At 36.1% G+C, this 24,706-nt stretch overlaps 1 protein-coding gene across 1 annotated transcript; it reads right to left on the minus strand.

The window, feature by feature from the left end:
• Window positions 1-19,004: 19,004 nt before the first annotated feature.
• LOC309513423 (uncharacterized protein) lies at window positions 19,005-23,931 on the minus strand. Its single transcript, XM_082189215.1, has 7 exons — window positions 23,426-23,931; window positions 23,196-23,332; window positions 20,888-20,979; window positions 20,550-20,664; window positions 19,960-20,232; window positions 19,648-19,821; window positions 19,005-19,572 (listed from the first exon to the last, which is right to left on the minus strand). The coding sequence occupies exons 1-7, from the start codon at window positions 23,536-23,538 to the stop codon at window positions 19,382-19,384; spliced, it is 1,095 nt and encodes a 364-aa protein (XP_082045341.1). The 5' UTR covers window positions 23,539-23,931; the 3' UTR covers window positions 19,005-19,381.
• Between the last annotated feature and the right edge of the window lie 775 nt (window positions 23,932-24,706).

Here is a 24,706-nt window from a genome sequence, read left to right on the forward strand (position 1 = left end):
GGATCAGGGAGTGAGCTAACATAGATCTGCATGTCATCAGCATAACAAGGAAAAACCCCGTACCGTACTTTCTAATAATGTCACCAAGCGGCAACATATAGATGCAGAACAAAGTAGGTCCTAGTACTGACCCCTGCGGGACGCCCTGCTGTACTAATGTTGCCTCCGATTTGTTCTTCCCCAAATAAATATACTGCAAAGAGATGCCAGAGGTGCCTAACAAAACACGCAACCTGTCAAGGAGGATGATATGACATATAGTGTCAAAAGCAGCGCTAATGTCTAGCAGAACCAAAATGCTGCAAGCACCCATATCAGCAGAAACATTAGGCGTTTCTCAATAGCAAGTACGCACAGTTTGGACTTGCCAAGTCCAGCTCAGGAGAATGACTCCCGAGGACGCGAGTCCGGTAATTCTGCTAATGGAACAGCACGTTCTTCAAAGCGTCAGTCAGCTCGCTCTGCTACTCCGGTTATCTCTGTATGTACATTTTAGGCAACAATAAAACAAAATATGTTATAAAACACCACACTGCCTCTTTTCGTTTTCATTTAAAGAAATCTTAAACATTATAGCCACACAAATGGTGATTGCCTGGATCTCACAACCTGGATCAAATTTTCATAAATCTTTATAAATAAACCACAGATTTGAGCTTTAAACAACTACATTCTCGCCTGAAAAACTCTTAAATTTACATTTCGTGACACAGTAACAGTAGTATTATATGTCAACTGTAAATTAAAAGATGGCGCTTCTTATGTTGTCATTCCCCTTGTAGCACGCGCAAGTGACGATTCTCTGTCAACCAATCAACGTCCTGCAGTTAGTCTAGCTCCACCCTTTAGTACCATACCACTGTGCTGGTACCCCAACGGAAGGGTACCCAAAAAGTGTTAAGGTTCGGCTTTTTGGTACCATTCACAACTTTTGACAGTGGAAACGGAAATAAATGCATACCGTACCGTACCGTACCGCTCAGTGAAAACAAGCCATTAGAGATTAGAGTCGAATCTTCCCTAACAATTTTTAAGTCTCTTTTAAAAAGGTATTTGTTTTCTCTGGCGTATTGATTTTTTTTTTTTTTTTATGTATATATTATATTATATTTTTGTGTATTAGAGTGTGTATATTTAGGATACGTATTTAGTTGTCTTGTACAGCACTTTGGCCAGTCTTGTGGCTGTTTTAAATGTACTTTATAAATTAATTAAACTTGAAACCACTGATTGTAATAATACATCAAAATTCTTACTGTCAGTTAACCGGTTAGTCATAGTATTCTCAATGTATTTTAACACTGGCACTTTAGTTGAACCATCTGAATATTTTAAATGCAACAATCAACATAAAATTGAGTTTTGACCTTTGTGTATTTTTTTTACAGTGTATTTTTTAGGGCAATAAACCCAGACAGCAACATAGTGTTGGCCCAGATCCGGCCCACATCCGGGCTGTGTGGATTCCAGATGTGGGCCAGATCCAGGCCGATACTATGTAGCTGTCTGAGACTGGTGTTTTAGTGTTATTATGAACATCGCCATCACATTCAGAGATACTGCTAAATGTAAAAGCAATCAAACGTGTCATTCTTTATTATCAAACAGTGGACAAAATAAGTAAATTTGTGTAATGAAATGAATATAACATGTGCATGCATACTGCTGCTGCTTATCTTTAGCATGTACACTAACTTGTGTGGAAATGGGCATGGAATGGTGAAAAAATGCTGACCTAAAAATTGTTACACTTAATTTAAGTGATATTACTTAACATTAATGAACCAACATACAATAAAACTACCAAAACACATCATTCATGTCTCAAATTAAGGCATTCTTTCAGAACTCTAGTGAAGGTTTCAGCCAACAAACATAAATTAAATATACAAAACAAAAAACACACAAACAACAGGCAGCAATATGCACTATTTTCTGCTGTTCAGAATTCAATGCAGTTTATGTTACATGGTTCATGTTTACATTAATGTACAAACCTTTTGTATAGATGGTGATGAAAATGAAAGACTAAGACTTGTGTATGTGTTTAGCTACATCTTATTTTTTCTGATTTAAAAAAAATAATATTTCAGAATAATATATATCAATGTGGTATACGGTAGAAATATTACACATTTCAGTCTAGCTTAGGTTTTTAAATTAAATAACACAGTCTTGGAAATAATATGTAAGCATGTGCAAATAAGCCTGTATAGTAAATCAAGTTCTGTTGGTCTTTGTGTTTAAGTGAGAAATTAATTCATTTAAATGGAAAGATCTCAATGTTTATAAGATCTTTCAATTATGTTTAACAGTTTTGAGTGTATAAAAGAGTGTATAAAAATGGGCTCTGAGTTTTGGCAGTGGTTGTGTCTAAGTGAAATATGTAGTTTGGAAGATGTAGTCACTGAATGCATTAATACAACATTGAATGACACAGACATTTGCAACACTTCTACAGTAATACCGTAGTAAAATATATTCAGAATCTAAAAAATTAAATACTATCAAAACAATTAGATGTAGCTGAACACATACAGGTATTAATCTTTCAGTTTCATCACCATCTATAAAAAGGGGAAACTTGGGGGAAAATGTGTACTGTACTGTAAACAATGACCATGTAACATATAATGTTGTGAATTCTGAACAACAGAAAACAGCAGAAATATTTTATAATGCTTCCTGTTATTTGTGTTTTTTTATTTAACGTGTGTTTTTTGGGGGTAAAACCTTTTCTAGTGTTCTGGAAGAATGAGTTGATCTGACACATGAATGAAGTTTCAGTGCATTTTGAATGTGAAATGAACTGCTGTCAAGCTGTAAGTTGGTTTGGAGAAGATATCATGGTCTTTTAACCTGACATCATTTAAGACATCATTTAAGACTGTGGTATAAATGATTGAATGATTTAACCATAACTCATTACTATCCTTGATTTCTAAAATAGGTATTTTTCATGTGTATGTAGACTAGGGTGTGTGATATTGAGTTGTTGCACTTCCCCCCCACACACAATTTACATATCAATGCAGGAAGGCCTTAAAGGCCAGTGTTTTTCTTAGGTGAGAGCCAACAACCCCCAGAGTCCTGTTACCAATATCTGTGCAACTTCTCAAATACACTAGAATAAACTAGAGAAAACGCTGGGATTTACCCTGCCAAATTAAATTAAATTACAGGTTTTTACAATCACTAGGACACATTTCTCAATATTTAGGTACATTTTCAAAACTCTTCACTCAGTTCTCCTAACCAACTTACAGCTTGACAGCAGTTAATTTCTCATTCAAAATGCACTGAAACTTCATGTCTCAGATCAACTCATTCTTCCAGAACACTAGAAAAGATTTAACAACAAACACACTTTGTCACTCATAAAACAAAAAAAAAAAACACAAACAACAGGAGCATTACACAATGTTTTCTTTTGTAAAATGCTTTCATAAAACAAGAATGACACTATCTACTGTTTATAATTCACTGCAGTTGATGTTACATGATCCTTTTTGATTACAGCCCAGTTATCATCTATGATAATATTGAGCAGGTGGATACCTATAAGTATCTAGGTGTGGTCATTGATCGTTCATTTACTTGGAAAGCCCACATTGATTATCTTTGTTCAAAATTCCGGCAACGATTGTATTTTTTAAGAAGACTTAGGCTGTTTGGTGTAAATCAGAGAATTATGCAATTATTTCATTATGCCGTTTTAGGTAGTCTTTTAAATTATTGGATGCACACTTCATATGGCAATCTTTTGGTCCAATTAAAATCACAGCTTGTACGTCTTGTGAAAACTGCAATGTTAAGTTATGGGTGTAAGAGAGTACTCATCACTTCAATCAATTTACGAATCGTGGATTTTTAAAAAAAATGCACAGACAATAGTGAGTGATTCAAGCCATGTTTTATTTCCAATGTATCAGCTTCTGCCATCAGGGAGAGGGTATAGAGTCCCACTGAGTAAGAGGAACCGTTACAAAAAAATCATTTATTCCTGTATCTATTAATATGTTAAATAGCAAGATGTAGTAATGCCGTTTTTTTAAAACTCTTTTTGGTTTGTGTGTGTATGTATATGTTGTGTACTAATGCAGCTTTGAGTCCAAGACAAATTTCCTGAAAAAGGGCAATAAAGTAAAGTATACTAACAAACTAACTTTTTAACATTACTGTACTAAAATATTCCTAAGTTTCCCCTTTTGTATAGATGGTGATGAAAATGAAAGACTAACACTTACATCTAATTATTTTGATTATATTATATTTTAGAATCAGAATATCTATTTCAATGTGATTGAAATTACTTGTTATTTTTAACAGTTTAACAGTACTATTATTATTAACAGTTTTAAAAAGAGTATGTAAACATGTGCAAATTAGCCTGTATAGAACATAAAGTTCTGTTGGTGTTTGTGTTTAAGAATAATGAATGTAAATGGAACAAAATGCATCCAATGACATCTTTCAAAGCAGTGATCCACAGTTTAGCTCACATAGACGGATGGTGTGATCACTGTGTGAAGAGAGTTTTGAAAAAGTGACTTTAGAATTGGGAAACTTACATTTTATTTGTGTTTGGAATAATCATTAATTTAGTTTCATTGCGAACATAGTGCTAAACAAGTAAACAAGATTTTATATTTAAATATTATATTATAATATATAATACTGATTTCAGAAAATCCCTGGGAGTGTGAATGAACAGAAATCAAACAATCGCGGGACAAATTATCAGTGTATTTTCCGGAATCTCTGTGTGAACGGGGCTTATGTGAGCCAAACTGTGGATCATTTATTATTGCTTTGGCAAAATTTTTTATTTATTTCTCACTTAACACAAACACCAACAGACATTTATGTTCTATACAGGCCAATTTGCAGATGTTTTAAATTCTGAATCTAAAAAAAACAAAAACAAAAAAATTATATTTAACTAAACACCTATACAAGTGTTAATCTCAGTTTCATATTTTTGTACAGTATTGTAAACGTGGATAATGTAACATTAACTGCAGTGAACAGTAGATAGTGTAATTCTTGTTTTATTTATTTTTTAAATACATTTTTACAAAAGAAAACTTTACAAAATAAATTTGGCAGGGTAAATCCCAGCGTTTTCTCTAGTTTATTCTAGTGTATTTGAGAAGTTGCACAGATATTGGTAACAGGACTCTGGGGGTTGTTGGCTCTCACCTAAGAAAAACACTGGCCTTTAAGGCCTTCCTGCATTGATATGTAAATTGTGTGTGGGGGGGAAGTGCAACAACTCAATATCACACACCCTAGTCTACATACACATGAAAAATACCTATTTTAGAAATCAAGGATAGTAATGAGTTATGGTTAAATCATTCAATCATTTATACCACAGTCTTAAATGATGTCTTAAATGATGTCAGGTTAAAAGACCATGATATCTTCTCCAAACCAACTTACAGCTTGACAGCAGTTCATTTCACATTCAAAATGCACTGAAACTTCATTCATGTGTCAGATCAACTCATTCTTCCAGAACACTAGAAAAGGTTTTACCCCCAAAAAACACACGTTAAATAAAAAAACACAAATAACAGGAAGCATTATAAAATATTTCTGCTGTTTTCTGTTGTTCAGAATTCACAACATTATATGTTACATGGTCATTGTTTACAGTACAGTACACATTTTCCCCCAAGTTTCCCCTTTTTATAGATGGTGATGAAACTGAAAGATTAATACCTGTATGTGTTCAGCTACATCTAATTGTTTTGATAGTATTTAATTTTTTAGATTCTGAATATATTTTACTACGGTATTACTGTAGAAGTGTTGCAAATGTCTGTGTCATTCAATGTTGTATTAATGCATTCAGTGACTACATCTTCCAAACTACATATTTCACTTAGACACAACCACTGCCAAAACTCAGAGCCCATTTTTATACACTCTTTTATACACTCAAAACTGTTAAACATAATTGAAAGATCTTATAAACATTGAGATCTTTCAATTTAAATGAATTAATTTCTCACTTAAACACAAAGACCAACAGAACTTGATTTACTATACAGGCTTATTTGCACATGCTTACATATTATTTCCAAGACTGTGTTATTTAATTTAAAAACCTAAGCTAGACTGAAATGTGTAATATTTCTACCGTATACCACATTGATATATATTATTCTGAAATATTATTTTTTTTAAATCAGAAAAAATAAGATGTAGCTAAACACATACACAAGTCTTAGTCTTTCATTTTCATCACCATCTATACAAAAGGTTTGTACATTAATGTAAACATGAACCATGTAACATAAACTGCATTGAATTCTGAACAGCAGAAAATAGTGCATATTGCTGCCTGTTGTTTGTGTGTTTTTTGTTTTGTATATTTAATTTATGTTTGTTGGCTGAAACCTTCACTAGAGTTCTGAAAGAATGCCTTAATTTGAGACATGAATGATGTGTTTTGGTAGTTTTATTGTATGTTGGTTCATTAATGTTAAGTAATATCACTTAAATTAAGTGTAACAATTTTTAGGTCAGCATTTTTTCACCATTCCATGCCCATTTCCACACAAGTTAGTGTACATGCTAAAGATAAGCAGCAGCAGTATGCATGCACATGTTATATTCATTTCATTACACAAATTTACTTATTTTGTCCACTGTTTGATAATAAAGAATGACACGTTTGATTGCTTTTACATTTAGCAGTATCTCTGAATGTGATGGCGATGTTCATAATAACACTAAAACACCAGTCTCAGACAGCTACATAGTATCGGCCTGGATCTGGCCCACATCTGGAATCCACACAGCCCGGATGTGGGCCGGATCTGGGCCAACACTATGTTGCTGTCTGGGTTTATTGCCCTAAAAAATACACTGTAAAAAAAATACACAAAGGTCAAAACTCAATTTTATGTTGATTGTTGCATTTAAAATATTCAGATGGTTCAACTAAAGTGCCAGTGTTAAAATACATTGAGAATACTATGACTAACCGGTTAACTGACAGTAAGAATTTTGATGTATTATTACAATCAGTGGTTTCAAGTTTAATTAATTTATAAAGTACATTTAAAACAGCCACAAGACTGGCCAAAGTGCTGTACAAGACAACTAAATACGTATCCTAAATATACACACTCTAATACACAAAAATATAATATAATATATACATAAAAAAAAAAAAAAATCAATACGCCAGAGAAAACAAATACCTTTTTAAAAGAGACTTAAAAATTGTTAGGGAAGATTCGACTCTAATCTCTAATGGCTTGTTTTCACTGAGCGGTACGGTACGGTACGGTATGCATTTATTTCCGTTTCCACTGTCAAAAGTTGTGAATGGTACCAAAAAGCCGAACCTTAACACTTTTTGGGTACCCTTCCGTTGGGGTACCAGCACAGTGGTATGGTACTAAAGGGTGGAGCTAGACTAACTGCAGGACGTTGATTGGTTGACAGAGAATCGTCACTTGCGCGTGCTACAAGGGGAATGACAACATAAGAAGCGCCATCTTTTAATTTACAGTTGACATATAATACTACTGTTACTGTGTCACGAAATGTAAATTTAAGAGTTTTTCAGGCGAGAATGTAGTTGTTTAAAGCTCAAATCTGTGGTTTATTTATAAAGATTTATGAAAATTTGATCCAGGTTGTGAGATCCAGGCAATCACCATTTGTGTGGCTATAATGTTTAAGATTTCTTTAAATGAAAACGAAAAGAGGCAGTGTGGTGTTTTATAACATATTTTGTTTTATTGTTGCCTAAAATGTACATACAGAGATAACCGGAGTAGCAGAGCGAGCTGACTGACGCTTTGAAGAACGTGCTGTTCCATTAGCAGAATTACCGGGCTCGCGTCCTCGGGAGTCATTCTCCTGAGCTGGACTTGGCAAGTCCAAACTGTGCGTACTTGCTATTGAGAAACGCCTAATGTTTCTGCTGATATGGGTGCTTGCAGCATTTTGGTTCTGCTAGACATTAGCGCTGCTTTTGACACTATGGGCCCTATTTTAACGATCTGAAACGCAAGTGTCAAAGCGCAAAGCGCAAGTAACTTTGTGGGCGGGTCTCGGCGCTGTTGCTATTTTCCCGGCGGGATAAATGACTCTTGCGCCAGGCGCAAATCTAAAATGGGTTGGTCTGAAGTAGCTTCATTATTCATAGGTGTGGTTTGGGCGTAACGTGAAATAAACCAATCAGAGCGTCATCTCACATTCCCTTTAAGAGCAGATGCGCTTTTTCCATAGCGGATTGCTATTGTAACGGCGGATTTGCCAGGCGCGCGCCAGCAGCGGTTCACTGCCAAGGAGAGCAACGCTCTCGTCACGGCCGTAAAAGAGAGAAGTTACATTGAAATGGAGAAACCCACCCAAATTAACTTCGGTTAATTTGGGTAAATGTGTAAGCTAGATGTATGCTTTTATAATAAATTGTTTATCTATCTATCTATCTATCTATCTATCTATCTATCTATCTATCTATCTATCTATCTATCTATCTATCTATCTATCGTAATAATGTATGATTTGCAAAAATGAAAACTGCTGCTTCTGTGTAGATGAGAGAATCAAAGTGCGCGTTGTGCACACGCTACATTGATTATGGCCAAGCATGCGCCCTTAAAATAGCCTATGAATAACATGCGCAACGCGCCACTGACTTTAAACAATTTTTTCCTGGTTAGTGGCGCAATTGTTTTCTAAACCTGCAAAATAGCAAGAAGGAACGTTTGCGCCGGAACACGCCTCCTCTTTGCGCTGAACCGCCCCCGGGAGCGCAAGTGTATTTCTTAGTTAACCGACGTGCTTCTGTGGAGGGAAAAGTCCGCTTTGCGCGGGTGCAAAATAGGAATGATACATGCGTCGGTGTACAAAGTCACTTGCGCTGGGTGCAAGATAGGGCCCTATATGTCATATCATCCTCCTTGACAGGTTGCGTGTTTTGTTAGGCACCTCTGGCATCTCTTTGCAGTATATTTATTTGGGGAAGAACAAATCGGAGGCAACATTAGTACAGCAGGGCGTCCCGCAGGGGTCAGTACTAGGACCTACTTTGTTCTGCATCTATATGTTGCCGCTTGGTGACATTATTAGAAAGTACGGTACGGGGTTTTTCCTTGTTATGCTGATGACATGCAGATCTATGTTAGCTCACTCCCTGATCCAAATCTCGCAATTACAGCTCTTACCGTATGTCTGGAAGAAATAAAGGTATGGATGCATGACAACTATCTTAAGCTTAACAAATCAAAAATGGAACTGTTACTTTTTGGTATGCTGACAGATTTGCACAAACATAACTGTCTAAGTCTGTTTTCTGATTCTGAATTATTGTCTCCAGCATCACAAGTGCGAAATCTAGGTGTTATCTTTGATCCGCATTTGTCATTTGATGCCCATATCAAAATGGTTTCAAAATCTGCATTTTTCCATCTTAAAAATATTGCCAGAATTCAAACTTATTTATCCCTGTCAGATGCAGAAAGGCTTATTCATGCATTTAATACATTCATATGATAGCACTTTATTGCGTGTAATTCACCTTATTCCGCCCCGCCCACTTTTAATACTTTGCGCTTCCGCAATTTGTCATCCGACTTCCGCTAAACTGACACGGCACATCCGGGTGTAAATCGTAAAGTACACCACAACATTCCGATCGCTTTACATTGTGTTCGTAACACTGTTGGTTAAATTGTTCTATCCTCTTAATCCAATTGTTATGGCAGCCCCTAACTGACCATATAATACTTGACATATTTTACCGTTAGAACAATAGAATTACGTCTAGAAACTAGCGTCCTTTCAGACGGAAGTTGAGGTCCCTCTCAGCCCAAAGTAAGATGACAAAACGAACGTAATGGCGTCACCCTCGTGGAAAATAAGGTGAATACACATGTCATGCACCCTACAACACTAATCCTAACCAAACATATAATACATATTACATATTACACACCATTACTAAACCTACCCTAAACCCACCCATGCGTATCATATGCACACAGAAACTCCTTTTCGCATATAAATTGCACAATAAACACAATGTGTGCTATAGAGACACATTTAGTGTGACCGGGTTGGAATGACATACCAATTTCACAAATTCACGTTTATGTTGTTTACATGCAGATGGTAAAGGCATCGTTTTCAAAACCTTGCACTTTGAAACTCGTTTTCAAAAGCTTGCATTGTCAGGTGAAAATTGAAAATTATGTCCTGAAGTGTCCATTCTTTATTGCACTTTAGTTTTGTTAATTGTTCATTTAAGTTGGCCTATTTATTATATATACAGTTATATATACACTTTTATTCTGGTTTACTGTGTTCACAGAAGCACTGCGGGTGCTTGATGTGTGAATCCTCATGTTCTGTTGTTTATGCTGCTATTTGCACATGTAAATCTACATTTTTTAGGTTTTTGAATTGGTCACAGACACCTATCTATTCTAAGTCCATTTAATTCTAATCTAACCTTCAAATCATGTCAGTTAACTGATGATGACTGGTTAACAACCATCAGCTTTCAGTCAGAAAACAAAATGTTAAATGAACATCCCTACTTCATATATTTCAACTGAACCAACTAAAAATGTTCAGTGCAGCAAGTCGACATAACATTTTGAGATTGACCTCCAAAATCTTTACAGTGTGTTTGTGATGGCAAGAAATGTACAAAGCAGCCAAACACGTATCGTTCTTTACCATCCAACTGGGGACGCGAAGTTCATTTTGATTAATAAAATCATTATTCACTGTATAAAGTATGCTTTACGCTATACTAAATATAGGTCACTATAGTGACCTGAAATCGTTACCTTAAAGAGCTATTTCTGTTTGATTAATCCTATAAACCCTAAAGGGACTGCATAACCAAGCATAGAAAGTAAAAAAATTATATTATGAATGATAAGAGGATATTCTCGCCTCTGCTTTTGAACTGTTGCTGCCGGACCGTCTGTATTTTTTACCCCGTTGTAGATTTAAATGGTCTTTCCTCAAGCAATTCAATTCAATTTAGTCTGTCTTTATTTTGTAACTATAGTTACAAAATAAAGACAGACTTAACTGTTCACACACACACACACACACAGTTCCATTGCAGGCTATTGCGAGTCCCCTCTTGTATAGGTAGAAATCGTTCAGAGATGATATTCCATCTTGGCATGTTTAAAATATTATTATTTTTTGCATATTTGAAGTTATATTATGAAAAAAGACCTTAAAAGAAAATTGTGTATTTCATTTTTGTTTCTTCAAAATGACCAGATGCAGCAAGTCAACTCAAAAGTTTTGAATTAGATCAAGAAAGGTCCACTGTTGGATGGTAACGAACGACATATGTTTGGTTGCATTTAAATTTAGCAATATTTCAAACACTGAATATCTCTGTACATCAACATCCTAGAAACAAAGGAAACAGAAAAATAAGGACATGTCTATTGATTTTTTTTAAGAGTAGAAATTATGTTTTAATTAATAGGCAGCCAATACTATCAGTCACATTATTAATATCTTAATAATATAATAATAATTACATTATAATTATGACATTGAGTTGCAGATCCCCTCTTGGCATGTTTTTTTTTTTTTATATATAAAAAAATGCATATTTGAAGTTATATTATGAGAAATATAATATAATATATATGGTAACCCTTTATAATAACTGCATCCTATTAATCATTAGTTAAGCATTGGTAAACAGATAAATCATTATTCATAAAGCAGACATTAATAAGCAGTTTATAAATACACCTTTAAACGCTGTATTATTGAGTTAGAAGCATATCTATAATGTGTTTAATAATTGCATTTTCATACTTTATTAAATATTAATTATCAATTTATCATTTCTAAATGAAGTATAGCATTATTTACAAACCAGTTATTTAGGTGTTTACAGTGATTAATAAGATCACTTAGAAAGTGTGAGTAAATATAGTAGATTCAGGGAGTTATAAAGCATTTAGTAGTGGTCAGTTCACTATTTTGCGAGCTCATCTAAAGTGAGGACTAGTTATGCTTTGTAAATAATTTATAAAGGAGATTTAAAGACTCAGTTATCTTCTAAACAGAAAAAGGGAACAAACACACACAGTGATAGAGAACATAGAAATATTAACAGCCTTTAAATCTCCTTTATAAATGCTTTACAAGGCATAACTAGTCCTCACTTTAGATGAGCTCACAAAAACTCGTTTTCAAAAGCTTGCATTGTCAGGCCCCCAAAATGGCATTTTCGTTGAAATGAACGGCCAAAACGTTTTCAGTTTTCAGTTGAAAATGATGTCGTGTAAACAGACCCTAAAGCGTGTATTATTTATTGCACTTTAGTTTTGTTAATTGTTCATTTAAGTTGGCCTATTTATTATATATACAGTTATATATACACTTTTATTCTGGTTTACTGTGTTCACAGAAGCACTGCGGGTGCTTGATGTGTGAATCCTCATGTTCTGTTGTTTATGCTGCTATTTGCACATGTAAATCTACATTTTTTAGGTATTTGAATCGGTCACAGACTATTCTATTCTAAGTCCATTTAATTCTAATCTAACCTTCAAATCATGTCAGTTAACTGATGATGACTGGTTAACAACCATCAGCTTTCAGTCAGAAAACAAAATGTTAAATGAACATCCCTACTTCATATATTTCAACTGAACCAACTAAAAATGTTCAGTGCAGCAAGTCGACATAACATTTTGAGATTGACCTCCAAAATCTTTACAGTGTGTTTGTGATGGCAAGAAATGTACAAAGCAGCCAAACACGTATCGTTCTTTACCATCCAACTGGGGACGCGAAGTTCATTTTGATTAATAAAATCATTATTCACTGTATAAAGTATGCTTTACGCTATACTAAATATAGGTCACTATAGTGACCTGAAATCGTTACCTTAAAGAGCTATTTCTGTTTGATTAATCCTATAAACCCTAAAGGGACTGCATAACCAAGCATAGAAAGTATCTATGAAGAGAGAAAATAAGCGTTAAATAAGAAAAATAATGTTATGAATGATAAAAGGCGTAATATATAATATACTATATAATATACTATATATATATATAGTTACATAATGAAGACAGACTTCACTGCCAGTTCACTTCACTGTTCACACACACACACACACACACACAGCTCCATTGCAGCCAAGTCCCCTCTTGTATAGATAGAGATCGTTCCGAGAGTCCCCTCTCGGCCAGTGTAGAGCGACATTGGTCTGTTAGTAATATAGATATGTATGTGTGTGTGCAATGACACATAACAATGGCAAGTAAATTGTTAGGGACTGCATAACCAAGCATAGAAAGTAAAAAAAATTATATTATGAATGATAAGAGGATATTCTCGCCTCTGCTTTTGAACTGTTGCTGCCGGACGGTCTGTATTTTTTACCCCATTGTAGATTTAAATGGTCTTTCCTCAAGCAATTCAATTTTTGATAACTGATGATGTTCGTCATTCTTTTCTTTTTTTTACTATGCATATTGTGATCTCTGATGCCTAGGCCTATAAATATATATTTTATTTTATTTTATTTTTTTTGCATATTTGAAGTTATATTATGAAAAAAGACCTTAAAATAAAATTTTGTATTTCATTTTTGTTTCTTCAAAATGACCAGATGCAGCAAGTCACCTCAAAAGTTTTGAATTAGATCTTCAAGAAAGGTCCACTGTTGGATGGTAACGAACGACATATGTTTGGTTGCATTTAAATTGAGCAATAATTCAAACACTGACTTTCTCTGTACATCAACATCCTAGAAAAAAAAAGGAAACAGAAAAAAAATGGCATGTCTATTGATTTTATTAGAGTAGAAATTATGTTTTAATTAATAGGCCACAACAGAGAATGAATTTCTTAAAGCAATAACTTTGCTGTAATGTCCACAACATAACGCTTCTGATGTTTTATAGTGCTTTCATTGAAAGTGTGAAAATGAAAGAAAATGAAAAATATCAAATAATATTCTGTATTATTTATTGGTATGGAACTGCTACTGAGGTACAGACGAAATTATTAAGAAAAGTAGTAACAATAAATTGTTAGGGACTGCATAACCAAGCATAGAAAGTATCTATGAAGAGAGAGCGTTAAATAAGAAAAATAATATTATGAATGATAAGAGGATATTCTCGCCTCTGCTTTTGAACTGTTGCTGTCGGGCCGTCTGTATTTTTTACCCCGTTGTAGATTTAAATGGTCTTTCCTAAAAAAAATCATATTTTAAAATTTTTGATAACTGATGGGTTATATATACAGTATATATATATACATATATATATATATATATATATATATATATATATATATATATGTATATATATATATATATACATATGTATATATATATATATATATACATATATATATATATATATATATATATATATATACATATGTATATATATATATATATATACATATATATATATATATATATATATATATACATATATATATATATATATATATATATATATATATATATATATATATATATATATATATATACATATATATATATATATACATATATATATATATGTATATATATATATATAGTTACATAATGAAGGCAGACTTCACTGCCAGTTCACTTCACTGTTCACACACACACAGCTCCATTGCAGGCTATCAAGTCCCCACTAGTATAGATAGAGATCGTTCAGAGTTTCAGGTCCCCACTTGGCATGTTTTTTTAAAAATAAAAAAATGCATATTTGAAGTTATATTATGAAAAAAGAGCTTAAAAGAAAATTTTGTATGTCATTTTTGTTTCTTCAAAATGACCAGAAACACTAGTCCCCTCTTGGCCAGTGTAGAGCGATAGTCCCCTGTTAGTAATATAGACGTGTATGTGTGTGTGTGTGTGTGTGTGTGTGTGTGTGTGTGTGTGTGTGTGTGTGTGTGTGTGTGTGTGTGTGTGTGGTGAGAGTGAGTGTGTGTGTGTGTGTGTGGTGAGAGTGAGTGTGTGTGTGTGTGTGTGTGTGTGTGTGTGGTGAGAGTGAGTGAGTGTGTGTGGAGTGAGTGAGTGTGTGGTGTTGAACCAGTGATTGGAGCTCAGTGTAAGGTGTTAACAGTACAGTTCAGTACTATTATACTATATAAATAAAAGGTTCAAACTGTTCTTGTTTAAAAAGCTGAAGAAGAGGCTGATTGTTCTTCATTGTTGTTTTTAAATTAACTAGTTCTTCCTCTTAGAAAACAGATGTAATTAATATCTAATGAATATGAAATCAATATGTAACAGAATATTGTAATTAATAAAGTACAACTTCTCAACATCAACAAGTTTCTCCTTCTGTATGTGATATGAGTCTCTAAGTGGCGTCTTCACTTGTTCGACTTCATAATGGTTAGAAGTTCATATTTTGAGGCACGCAACACACTGTGGTCTCTCTTCATTACACATCATTGTACTGGTGAATCTGAGGGCGACATTATGCCTTGTCATATTTTCTAGTCTTTTCGCCGCACCGCAACAGCTTGAGGCTGTCCACTTGACTTGACGAAGCAATTCTATTTTTCCACAGCTCCCTGCAATACTCAATTTCATTGTGCCTCATCGACACTGGCGCTGATTCTTCAATCGTACCATCTAGTGCTCTGTTATTGCAGGACAACAACCGATAACAGCGGCTATGCGAGTCATCTTGAGGTAAAAAAATCATGTCAAAATAATATTCTGGATTCAATTATTTACTTATGTGGCAAGTTTCGCAGTGGGATCACCCTGAAGGCGTTTCCGTAATACTTTATGGTCAGTCGTTAATAAGTAATTATGCAGGAAGTAATGTAGGACTAATGAGTAGCGCTACATTAACACTTCAGCTACTACTATTAAATAATATGGAAACATGTTGCTAGCATGATGCTAGCATGATTAGTATGTTGCTAGCATGTTTTTAGCAAGATGCTGTTGCCAGGTGGTTGCTAGGGTTTTCTGGGTGGTTGCTATGGTGTTGCTAGGCAGTTGCTAAGGTGTTCTGGGTGGTTGCTAGGCAGTTTCTAGGGTATTCTTGGTGGTTGCTAGGCAGTTGCTAGGGTGGTTGCTAGGGCATTGCTAGGTGGTTGCTATGGTGTTGCTTGGCAGTTGCTATGGTATTCTGGGTGGATGGTAGGGCGTTGCTAGGCAGTTGCTAGGGTGTTCTGGGTGGTTGCTAGGCGTTCTGGGTGGTTACTAGGCAGTTGCTAGGTGTTCTGGGTGGTTGCTAGGCAGTTGCTAGGGTGTTCTGGGTGGTTGCTAGAGTTTTTTGGTGGTTACTAGAGCATTTCTAGACGTTGCTAGGGTTTTCAGGGTGGTTGCTAAGGTATTTTTGGTAGTTGCTATGGTGTTACTAGGTGGTTGGTAGTTGTCAAATATGGTTACTATGGAGTTTTATAGAGTTCTTAAAATCTTTAATAACGAGTTCCTTCAGTATTAATAATATGGAAACAAGCTTAACTAATCAGTCAGTAAAATCGAATTTAGGACTAAGATATTTCCTTATTAGGTAATTACTGAATGAGATTAGCATCATTATGAACTAATAGGTAATTATGACAAATTATAAAGAATTACTAATTAATTACTAATCACAGCTTTAAAGTGTCTGAGATGTTAGCAATTGTCTTTTTTACTCTCAACTGGGTCATAAAATGCAAAAAGAAAGAACTATGACAAAAAAGTGAATTGAATTCACACAAATAATTTTTTCATCCTCTGTGTCAACAATCAACATACATTATGTGCATGACATAAGGTGTATGTGCATAAGGACATCAGACTTCAGAGATCAGAAAGACCGGAGACATGAGCCTGAGAAATCGTTAAAGCCAGGAACATTTCCAGCCTGGCCATCAATATAATTTAAAAGTCTAATGTTTTCTTGTCATAAAACCAGGGAGATGTAGGTTTCCTATGTTTCCCTGACAATATGGAACGTGCCAGGACACTGAGGACATCAATCTGGTCACCCCGGAGTGACTTGACTGTGGGCGGTTTACTAGGGCCTATGACAGTGGTAGGAAATCTAAGGCCTGGCTGTGCAAGGTGGGCCACATGTGGCCTGATGTGCTGTTTAATCTGGCCTATGTCTTCATGATCAAAGGCCTCTGGTCTTAATTGTCAGGAAAATGTTGCATTATTCATGAAATACACTCAGTCCCCACTTATTCTAACCCTAACTCTATCTTTATTCTCCATGCCAAGTATGAGCTCTTATCCTCAGGCATAAGATATAGGGGATCCCAATGTAAACTAAATATTTCTAAATTATAGGCCTAATTTAAACTTACCTCAATTAAACATTTGAATAATGTTGCTTGAGGCTGCAGCGGTTGTGCAATAGCTTCATGACATAATGCATATAGGGTTGTGTGTAGGTTGAAAGATGAGCAATAGACTGTGGCTTTGATGTGCTTCAGTCTGGCTACATATCACTTTGTTGATTATGTTGTTTTTTATTGTAAGTATATGTCGGATGTATGATAAAATAATATGTTAAGTTTTATGTGTGAAGTATTTGAACTCAAGGCAAATATCCCTCTGGGGACAATAAAGGAGGCTATCGCCTGCAAAATGGGCTTCATGATTATATGTAAAAATGTAAACGTTGTCATAGGACTATAGCAAGCACATCATTGGAAAGGTCTCAAACCTCAACAGTAACATATGTCAGTCTGAAGAGGATACATTACTCCTGGTTTGAATTATTGACCTCTGCTCTGAACCTTGAACCCAGTACATGTTTGTACAGGCTTGTCATTTAGCAACAGAATGTGCTACACACATAGGACCAGCTCTTATAGAAAGCTCTGGACCTTAGCTGTCATGCAGATATGGTCTCCAATGTTTAACCACTGTAAGCACTGTCAAATGTGGTAATAAGCTATTTTGACTTATTTAACGATTCAATTTTTTAAATCTGATGAGACCAGTGTGTTCCCCATCCCCCCCAAAAACAGGGTATATCCAAAATTCTACACTGCCAACTTCTACTTATGAGAAATATACCAATATATTTTGAAACTACAACTTCAACTAGAGACACCCACAGAACACAGTTACAAAGCTAGTGTTACTTGTAGTTCTTCCGGGCTGGGTGGGTTGACTTGTTCGACGACTCTGTTTTTCTGCTGTCTGCTGTGAATGGGCTTCAACTACACTCGAAAAGTTCAAAACTGAGCAAAGTGTTGTTGCTGGTGACAAAACCACTGATTAAATGTGTACATTGAAGCTATACTGGCGTTAAAGACCCCCTGACCTGCATTGAGGGATATGGGATTCATATGTGACCCGCTCAGCCCACATTGTAGTGTTCTGTCTGACAGCATACTGTAATGTTTCATCAATAATAATACTGAAATGACATAATTAAAATAATGTAATGAATACCATGATAACATCTAAATAAATGTTGATAGATGTAGCATTATAGTTTTAAAAATATCAATAAACAAAGCAATCCAGCTTCCCTGGCAATAAGACAGAAATAATAACATTAAAGAAATACATATAAACCATATGATCTCATGAATAAATGTTATCTGTGTATCCATGTAAGATGTATCTAGGAGATGGAGGAAACTGTCATGATGAAATGTCTTCTTCCCCCTAGTATAAACACTGTACTTAAGACGACACACCACATTTTAGGCATTTATTAGCTTATACAAAAACAACACACATAGCTCAGACACATAACAAAAATCACAAATGCAAAAAGTGAAGAGCATGTCGAGTGATTACAAAGGCCTGGTAGGGACTGACCCTGTGATACATGATGGGCAGCTATGGAGTGATTTGCAGTGGTGGTAGTGCAAAAGTAAACATTGCAGGGATTTAATCAGTGCAAAGCTGTGCATGTTTAATATGACTATGGAAAAAAAGAGTGTAATAGTATTGCTTAACAAAAACAATACAAAGAAGATCAAATAAATAGAACAACAGAAACTTAAATATATTTCAAAAAAAAAAAAAAAAAGATTATACAAGGGGTAAATGTTGGGACCACAGCCCAGAATGTGTAGAGGGGCTAATGTAGCCTGTAAGACAGTGAAATGGATAGTGGATACTAGACAATAGACAAAGTGATGTGATGGTTGGCGCAGGGTGAGACTCATGCTGAAAAGTCCATTTCTCCCCTAACCTTTTCTGTGACATTGAGTTGCTGGTTTGCCCTGGGGACAAATGACCTCCTCGTTTTTGAGCATGACAGAAGACTGCTACTGCAAATTATCCTCAGTTTGTTAAATGATTAACCTCAGCTCCATGCCAAACACAGAGCCAGCTTTCCTTACCAACCTGTCCCAGCGGCCCTCTTCTTAATGCTGCCTCCCCAGCACACAACCGCATAAAAAAGGACTCTGGCCATGTTTAGTCTTGCTCAGAGTCACTGCTGGTATGGTACTCCTCAGAATCACTATCGAAGTTAATTTCGGTTTCAGTCAGAACTTGAACATAACATTTCTTTGCATGCTTTGCAAGGCTGTTGCTTGCTTCCTTGTTCTTCATCGTCAAGCTCTGTAGACCTCGGATACCATCTTGAAGCAGGCCCCACGTCTCACCTTACATGTTAAAACACATTGAGCCTTTATTAATCAGAAACATTGTAATGTATGCCAAGTATGACAAATACATACCTGATGTCACATTAGAAAGCTGGGATGACATCTGCTTCAGGGTGTCTGCACGGGTGCAAAGAGACTTCCAATGCTTGTTCATCTCTGCAATAAGAATCCTCTTCTCCTCCTCAAGTCTCCTTACTGCCATCACAATGTCGAACGCCTTCCTCTTTGTCCTTAGATCTACAGAGTCTGAAATACATAGATGAAACATAAGTCGGTTGTAATTAAGATTAGTATTTCAATATTTTCTGGGGTTACAATCGAGGCATGACAGATTTTGTCCTACTATGTGACTATTGCACAAAGTCAACGGAATTGTGTACATACCACCGTGTGTAAGCTGCCATGGCCAAACAATCTCGTCAGATAGAATGGTGTCCAATGTCAGTTTTTCTGCATTAGGAACCAAGGTGTTATACTTCTCCACTACAGAATTTACGATTTTTTTTTCCTCCCTGATCTTTCGGCGGATTCGGGCACGTCCTTTGCATCCGTCACTGTCCTTATAAAGACGCTGGGACCTCCTCTTAACACTTGCCACCAGCTCCTCTATTGGGCTGGCAACAGCGGCAACATCAGCATCATTTGGGGATGTTGTTGCTGAGAGGAAGAAATGAAGAGATAAGAAATATGCTTCTTGATTCCATGAAAAAATATTTTTGGTGTATGAGCAAAATAAAGCCTCAACAATCTTTTCATATTTCTCTGTAACTGAGAGGCTACACTTGTAGCTAAGTTTGAGTATAGTTCGGTTCTTTATTGTCCCCATGGGGATAATCTTGTCCACACGTCATCAGCAATCAGAGTATGTGCTCTTTGACTACGATTACAATGAGCCTCTTTGGAATTGCAGCCAAGCTTAGTCAGAAGTGATACATCAAGCACCATATCAAACAGTATAAAACAGTATATCCTACCTTCTGCCCACTCATTGACATCAAAGATCCACCTCTCCAGTTGACTGTCTGAGATGTCCATTACCGTTTTCATGGCCTCCAGGTTATGCAACTGGCATTGCAGGGCTATTTTGGCCTTCAAACATAAATGACAATGAGGGAAACGCCTACAACTTTGACAATAATTGTTGATAAGGATTGTGAAGTACCTTCACTATTAGAAAACCACATACAACACTAATTAAATATACAGTATATTCGTATGTACTTGGACTATCAATATATATGGTATGAACATTTAATATTTTATTTTACAATATCGCTATGCATTTTGCATAAGGGAAAACTGGTGTCTTTACCTTCCGATGTCGGCGGGCAAGGGTAGAAGCCAAGTTGTCAAACTTTTGTTGGTTCCAGCGCATGGCCATGATCGTCAGCATGTCTATGCGTCCTGCAAAAATAAAAAATATGAGATTATCACCTTTCTTTCCAGTAGCAGTAGGAGAAGAAACTGTGCAGACTTGAATCACAAACTTTTCAGAGATAATAACTTACAGTACTATGGAACTATTAATCTGCTGTCTTGTGCCATTTGATTACTGTCCCATGATGAAAGGGTTAGGTAAATAGCACAGGATAGTGAAGAAATAGCATGAAACAGTGGCGCAGGACAGTAGTCAAATGGCATAGAGCACTATGGCAGGACAGTAGGTGAATGGTACTCTGATGTCAAGTCAAGTCAAGTTTATTTGTATAGCGCTTTTCACAATACAGATTGTATCAAAGCAGCTTCACAGTATTACATTAAAATAATACAACAAAGTTTGTTTCAAGAGGAATTTATTGATTGATAAAATTAAATTAAATATCCCCAAAATATCCCCAACTGAGCAAGCCAAAGGCAACAGTGGCAAGGAACCAAAAAACTCCATCAAGTGACCTAATGGTGTCCTAAAACTCCATCAGGTGACCTAATGGAGAAAAAAAAACCTTGGGAGAACCCAGGCTCAGTCGGGGGCCAGTTCTCCTCTGGCATTTATGAGCTAGAGGCCGGATTGTAGTTTGAACTGTAGGATTATATGAATGCCTGGCTGAAAAGATGCGACTTTAATCTAGTTTTAAACTGGGAGAGCGAGTCTGAGCAACGAACAGTATCAGGAAGACTATTCCAGAGTTTTGGAGCCAAATGTGAAAATGCTCTCCCTCCTTTGGTGGTTCTGGATATCCTAGGTATGACCAAAAGCCTTGAATTTAGTGATCTTAAAGAGCGCGATGGATTATAGGGTGATAGAAGATCCGTTAAATAGACTGGAGCTAAGCCGTTTAGGGCTTTATAAGTCAGTAGCAATATCTTATAATTAATACGGAGCTTTATAGGTAACCAATGCAGTGATGATAAAATCGGTGTTATATGATCATATTTTCTTGATCTCGTAAGAACTCTAGCGGCGGCATTTTGGACTAACTGTAGCTTGTTTATTGAGGATGCAGGACAACCAGCTAATAAAGCATTACAGTAATCCAGTCTCGAGGTCATGAATGCATGAACTAACTTTTCTGCATCAGAAACTGATAGCATATTACGTAGCTTAGCAATGTTTCTAAGTTGGAAAAAGGCTGTTTTTGTAACATATGAAATATGATTTTCAAAAGACAGGTTGCAATCGAGTATAACACCCAGGTCTTTTACTGTAGCGGATAAAGTAACAGGACATCCTATGATGTTAAAGTTGTATTGTGCGAGGTTTTGTGGGCGGTTTTTTGAACCGATAAGTATTACCTCTGTCTTGTCTGGATTTAATAAAAGAAAATGACGCGTCATCCAATCTTTTATATCTTTAACACACTCTGTCAATTTGGAAAATTTAGCGTTTTCATCCGGCCGTGATGAAATATATATTTGAGTGTCATCAGCATAACAATGGAAACTAATTCCATGTTTCCTTATAATATTTCCAAGTGGCATCATATATATTGAAAATAACAGAGGGCCTAATACAGATCCCTGCGGCACTCCATAGTTTACTGGAGTTATGATCGATTTTTCTCCATTTAAATAGACAAAATGGTAGCGGTCAGATAGGTATGATTTGAACCAGCTTAGTGCTTGTCCTTGAACACCAGTATAATTTTGTAGTCGATCTAAGAGTAATGTGTGATCTATAGTATCGAACGCAGCACTAAGATCAAGTAAAACTAGTATTGAGATACAGCCTTGGTCAGAAGCTAAAAGTAAATCATTTGTGATTTTAACGAGCGCAGTTTCAGTGCTATGATGCGGTCTGAATCCAGACTGAAACTTTTCATAGATATCATTTTGTTGCAAGAAAGAGCCCAGTTTCTAATATTTTAGACATAAATGGAAGATTTGAAATGGGTCTATAATTTGATAAGATTTCAGGGAAAGAAAATGTCATGGACAATCATTTTTTCTTACCTCACATTTGAAATCATGAGCTTTGGCATGAAAAACAGAAAGAAATGGCCTCATGGTGAGGAGATCCTGAAGCTCAGGGCATTTCTCTGTCACTCTCTGGAGGTAAGGCCAGTATTTGCATGCCACATCCATTGCAAAAAATGTAACTGGCTTACAGGCCATTTGCTTTTGTAGGTACAGGGGGTAGGCAAAAATCTCCCCCCTGAACATATGACGACATGACGACATACCCCATGACGGTGAGAACCCCATGACGACATACAGCGAGTTCCAGGCCCTCCTCGTCTGTTTTTCCTGAGGACTTCTGAGACGTTTCACGCGCCGCTGACCATTGCCCTCCACAGACACCTCTTCCAGAGACCTAAAACTTGGAAGATGAACAGTCCAAACTTGTTCAAACAAAGTACTCTGTAGGACGTGGTGTTTTATAGGTAAATATAGTGAAGTTGTGCAAGTTTACATGACTGGTTGAGGTATGGACATAGTCCACGAATTTTGCAACGTCATCATCATTCGCGATGAACACGCCATCAAAGATGGCTTTTTCCTCCGATCTAAATAAAAGAGATACATATTAAAGGTGCTGTAAGCGATGCCACGCGTTTTTTAGGCCAAACATTTTTTTGTCACATACAGCAAACATCTCCTCACTATCCGCTAGCTGCCTGTCCCCTGAACACACTGTAAAAAAACACGGTCTCTGTAGACACCACAGGCTCCACAAACGGCAACAAAAAGAAACTGGGCTCACCCGCACCACGAAACACAACAAACAGTGCTCCAGCCAATCACCGACAAGAAGTATTTGAGTGTGGGGTTTAGGGGGTTAGTGCGCGTGCACATGAAGTGGGTGTGTGGAGGAGAGAGAAGCATGAAGAGGGAAGTTTGAATTATGGCCGAAACACGACATTTCCGATGAACAAATTGCAAAGAAGAGGGACAAGGATAAGGAACGCGTGAAGTCCCGAATTTACATCGGAAAAACCTTTTAAAGGTGGGAGAACTCCGCCGGCAGAAGGGCTTCCGATCCACATTCAGTTGCTCTGTTTTTGCAGAACATATAATGTTTCGTTTCGAATTGTTTAATTTTTTTGCTTCATCGGATGGGGGTGAATCTTGGTGACTTTTGTTGTATTACCTATATGAACACACAAAAAAATCAAGGAGATGATTCTGATATGTTAAAGGCTCGTAAAAAAAAAAGTCACACTTAGCTTCCTCCCGCCCGAAAACGGGCGACATAGGAAATGAATGGGAAATACGAAAAAATAGGAAAACTCAGAGAAACTTTTGGTGGTACAAGCTACAGATCAGCCACTGTGCTGAAAAAAAGTGTACAGCAATGAAGGGGTGACACTCTAAAACATCAAATAAGACACCCTCCCCCCCACACACACACCCACACACACACAGACAGAGAAATTAACTGGTAAGACTGAAACAGCAAATTTTGCCCCAAACTATATAAAAATTATATAATCATAATAACTCCAAAACTATAGCAAGGAGAGTCAAAAGTTAGGTATCGTTTGAAAGAACTCTTTTTAAATTTTTGGAAAATATAAATTACATTACATTTGGACATTGTCCTGCCAAGAAACAGCGGATAAAAGACAATATATACATATAATTTTTATTATGATTTTGCATATCTTTCTTATTTGTCATGGAATAACTCAGGAAGGAAATAAGGTAGGAGGAAAATTCTTTTTTAGTGAAGTCCCCCTACATGTTAGCTGCA

Source organism: Leuciscus leuciscus (genome assembly GCF_965113295.1).
Source record: "Leuciscus leuciscus genome assembly, chromosome: 1".
Taxonomy (NCBI): Eukaryota; Metazoa; Chordata; class Actinopteri; order Cypriniformes; family Leuciscidae; genus Leuciscus; species Leuciscus leuciscus.

Excerpts from the sequence above, each read along its gene's own strand:
- LOC309513423 (XM_082189215.1), bottom strand. The coding sequence starts at position 23,538 with ATGTATCTCTTTTATTTAGATCGGAGGAAAAAGCCATCTTTGATGGCG. Across the intron at positions 20,980-23,195 it reads GGGGTTCTCACCGTCATGGG|GACGCATAGACATGCTGACG; the intron begins GTATGTCGTCAT and ends TTATTTTTGCAG. Across the intron at positions 19,822-19,959 it reads ATGGCAGCTTACACACGGTG|ACTCTGTAGATCTAAGGACA; the intron begins GTATGTACACAA and ends TATGTATTTCAG.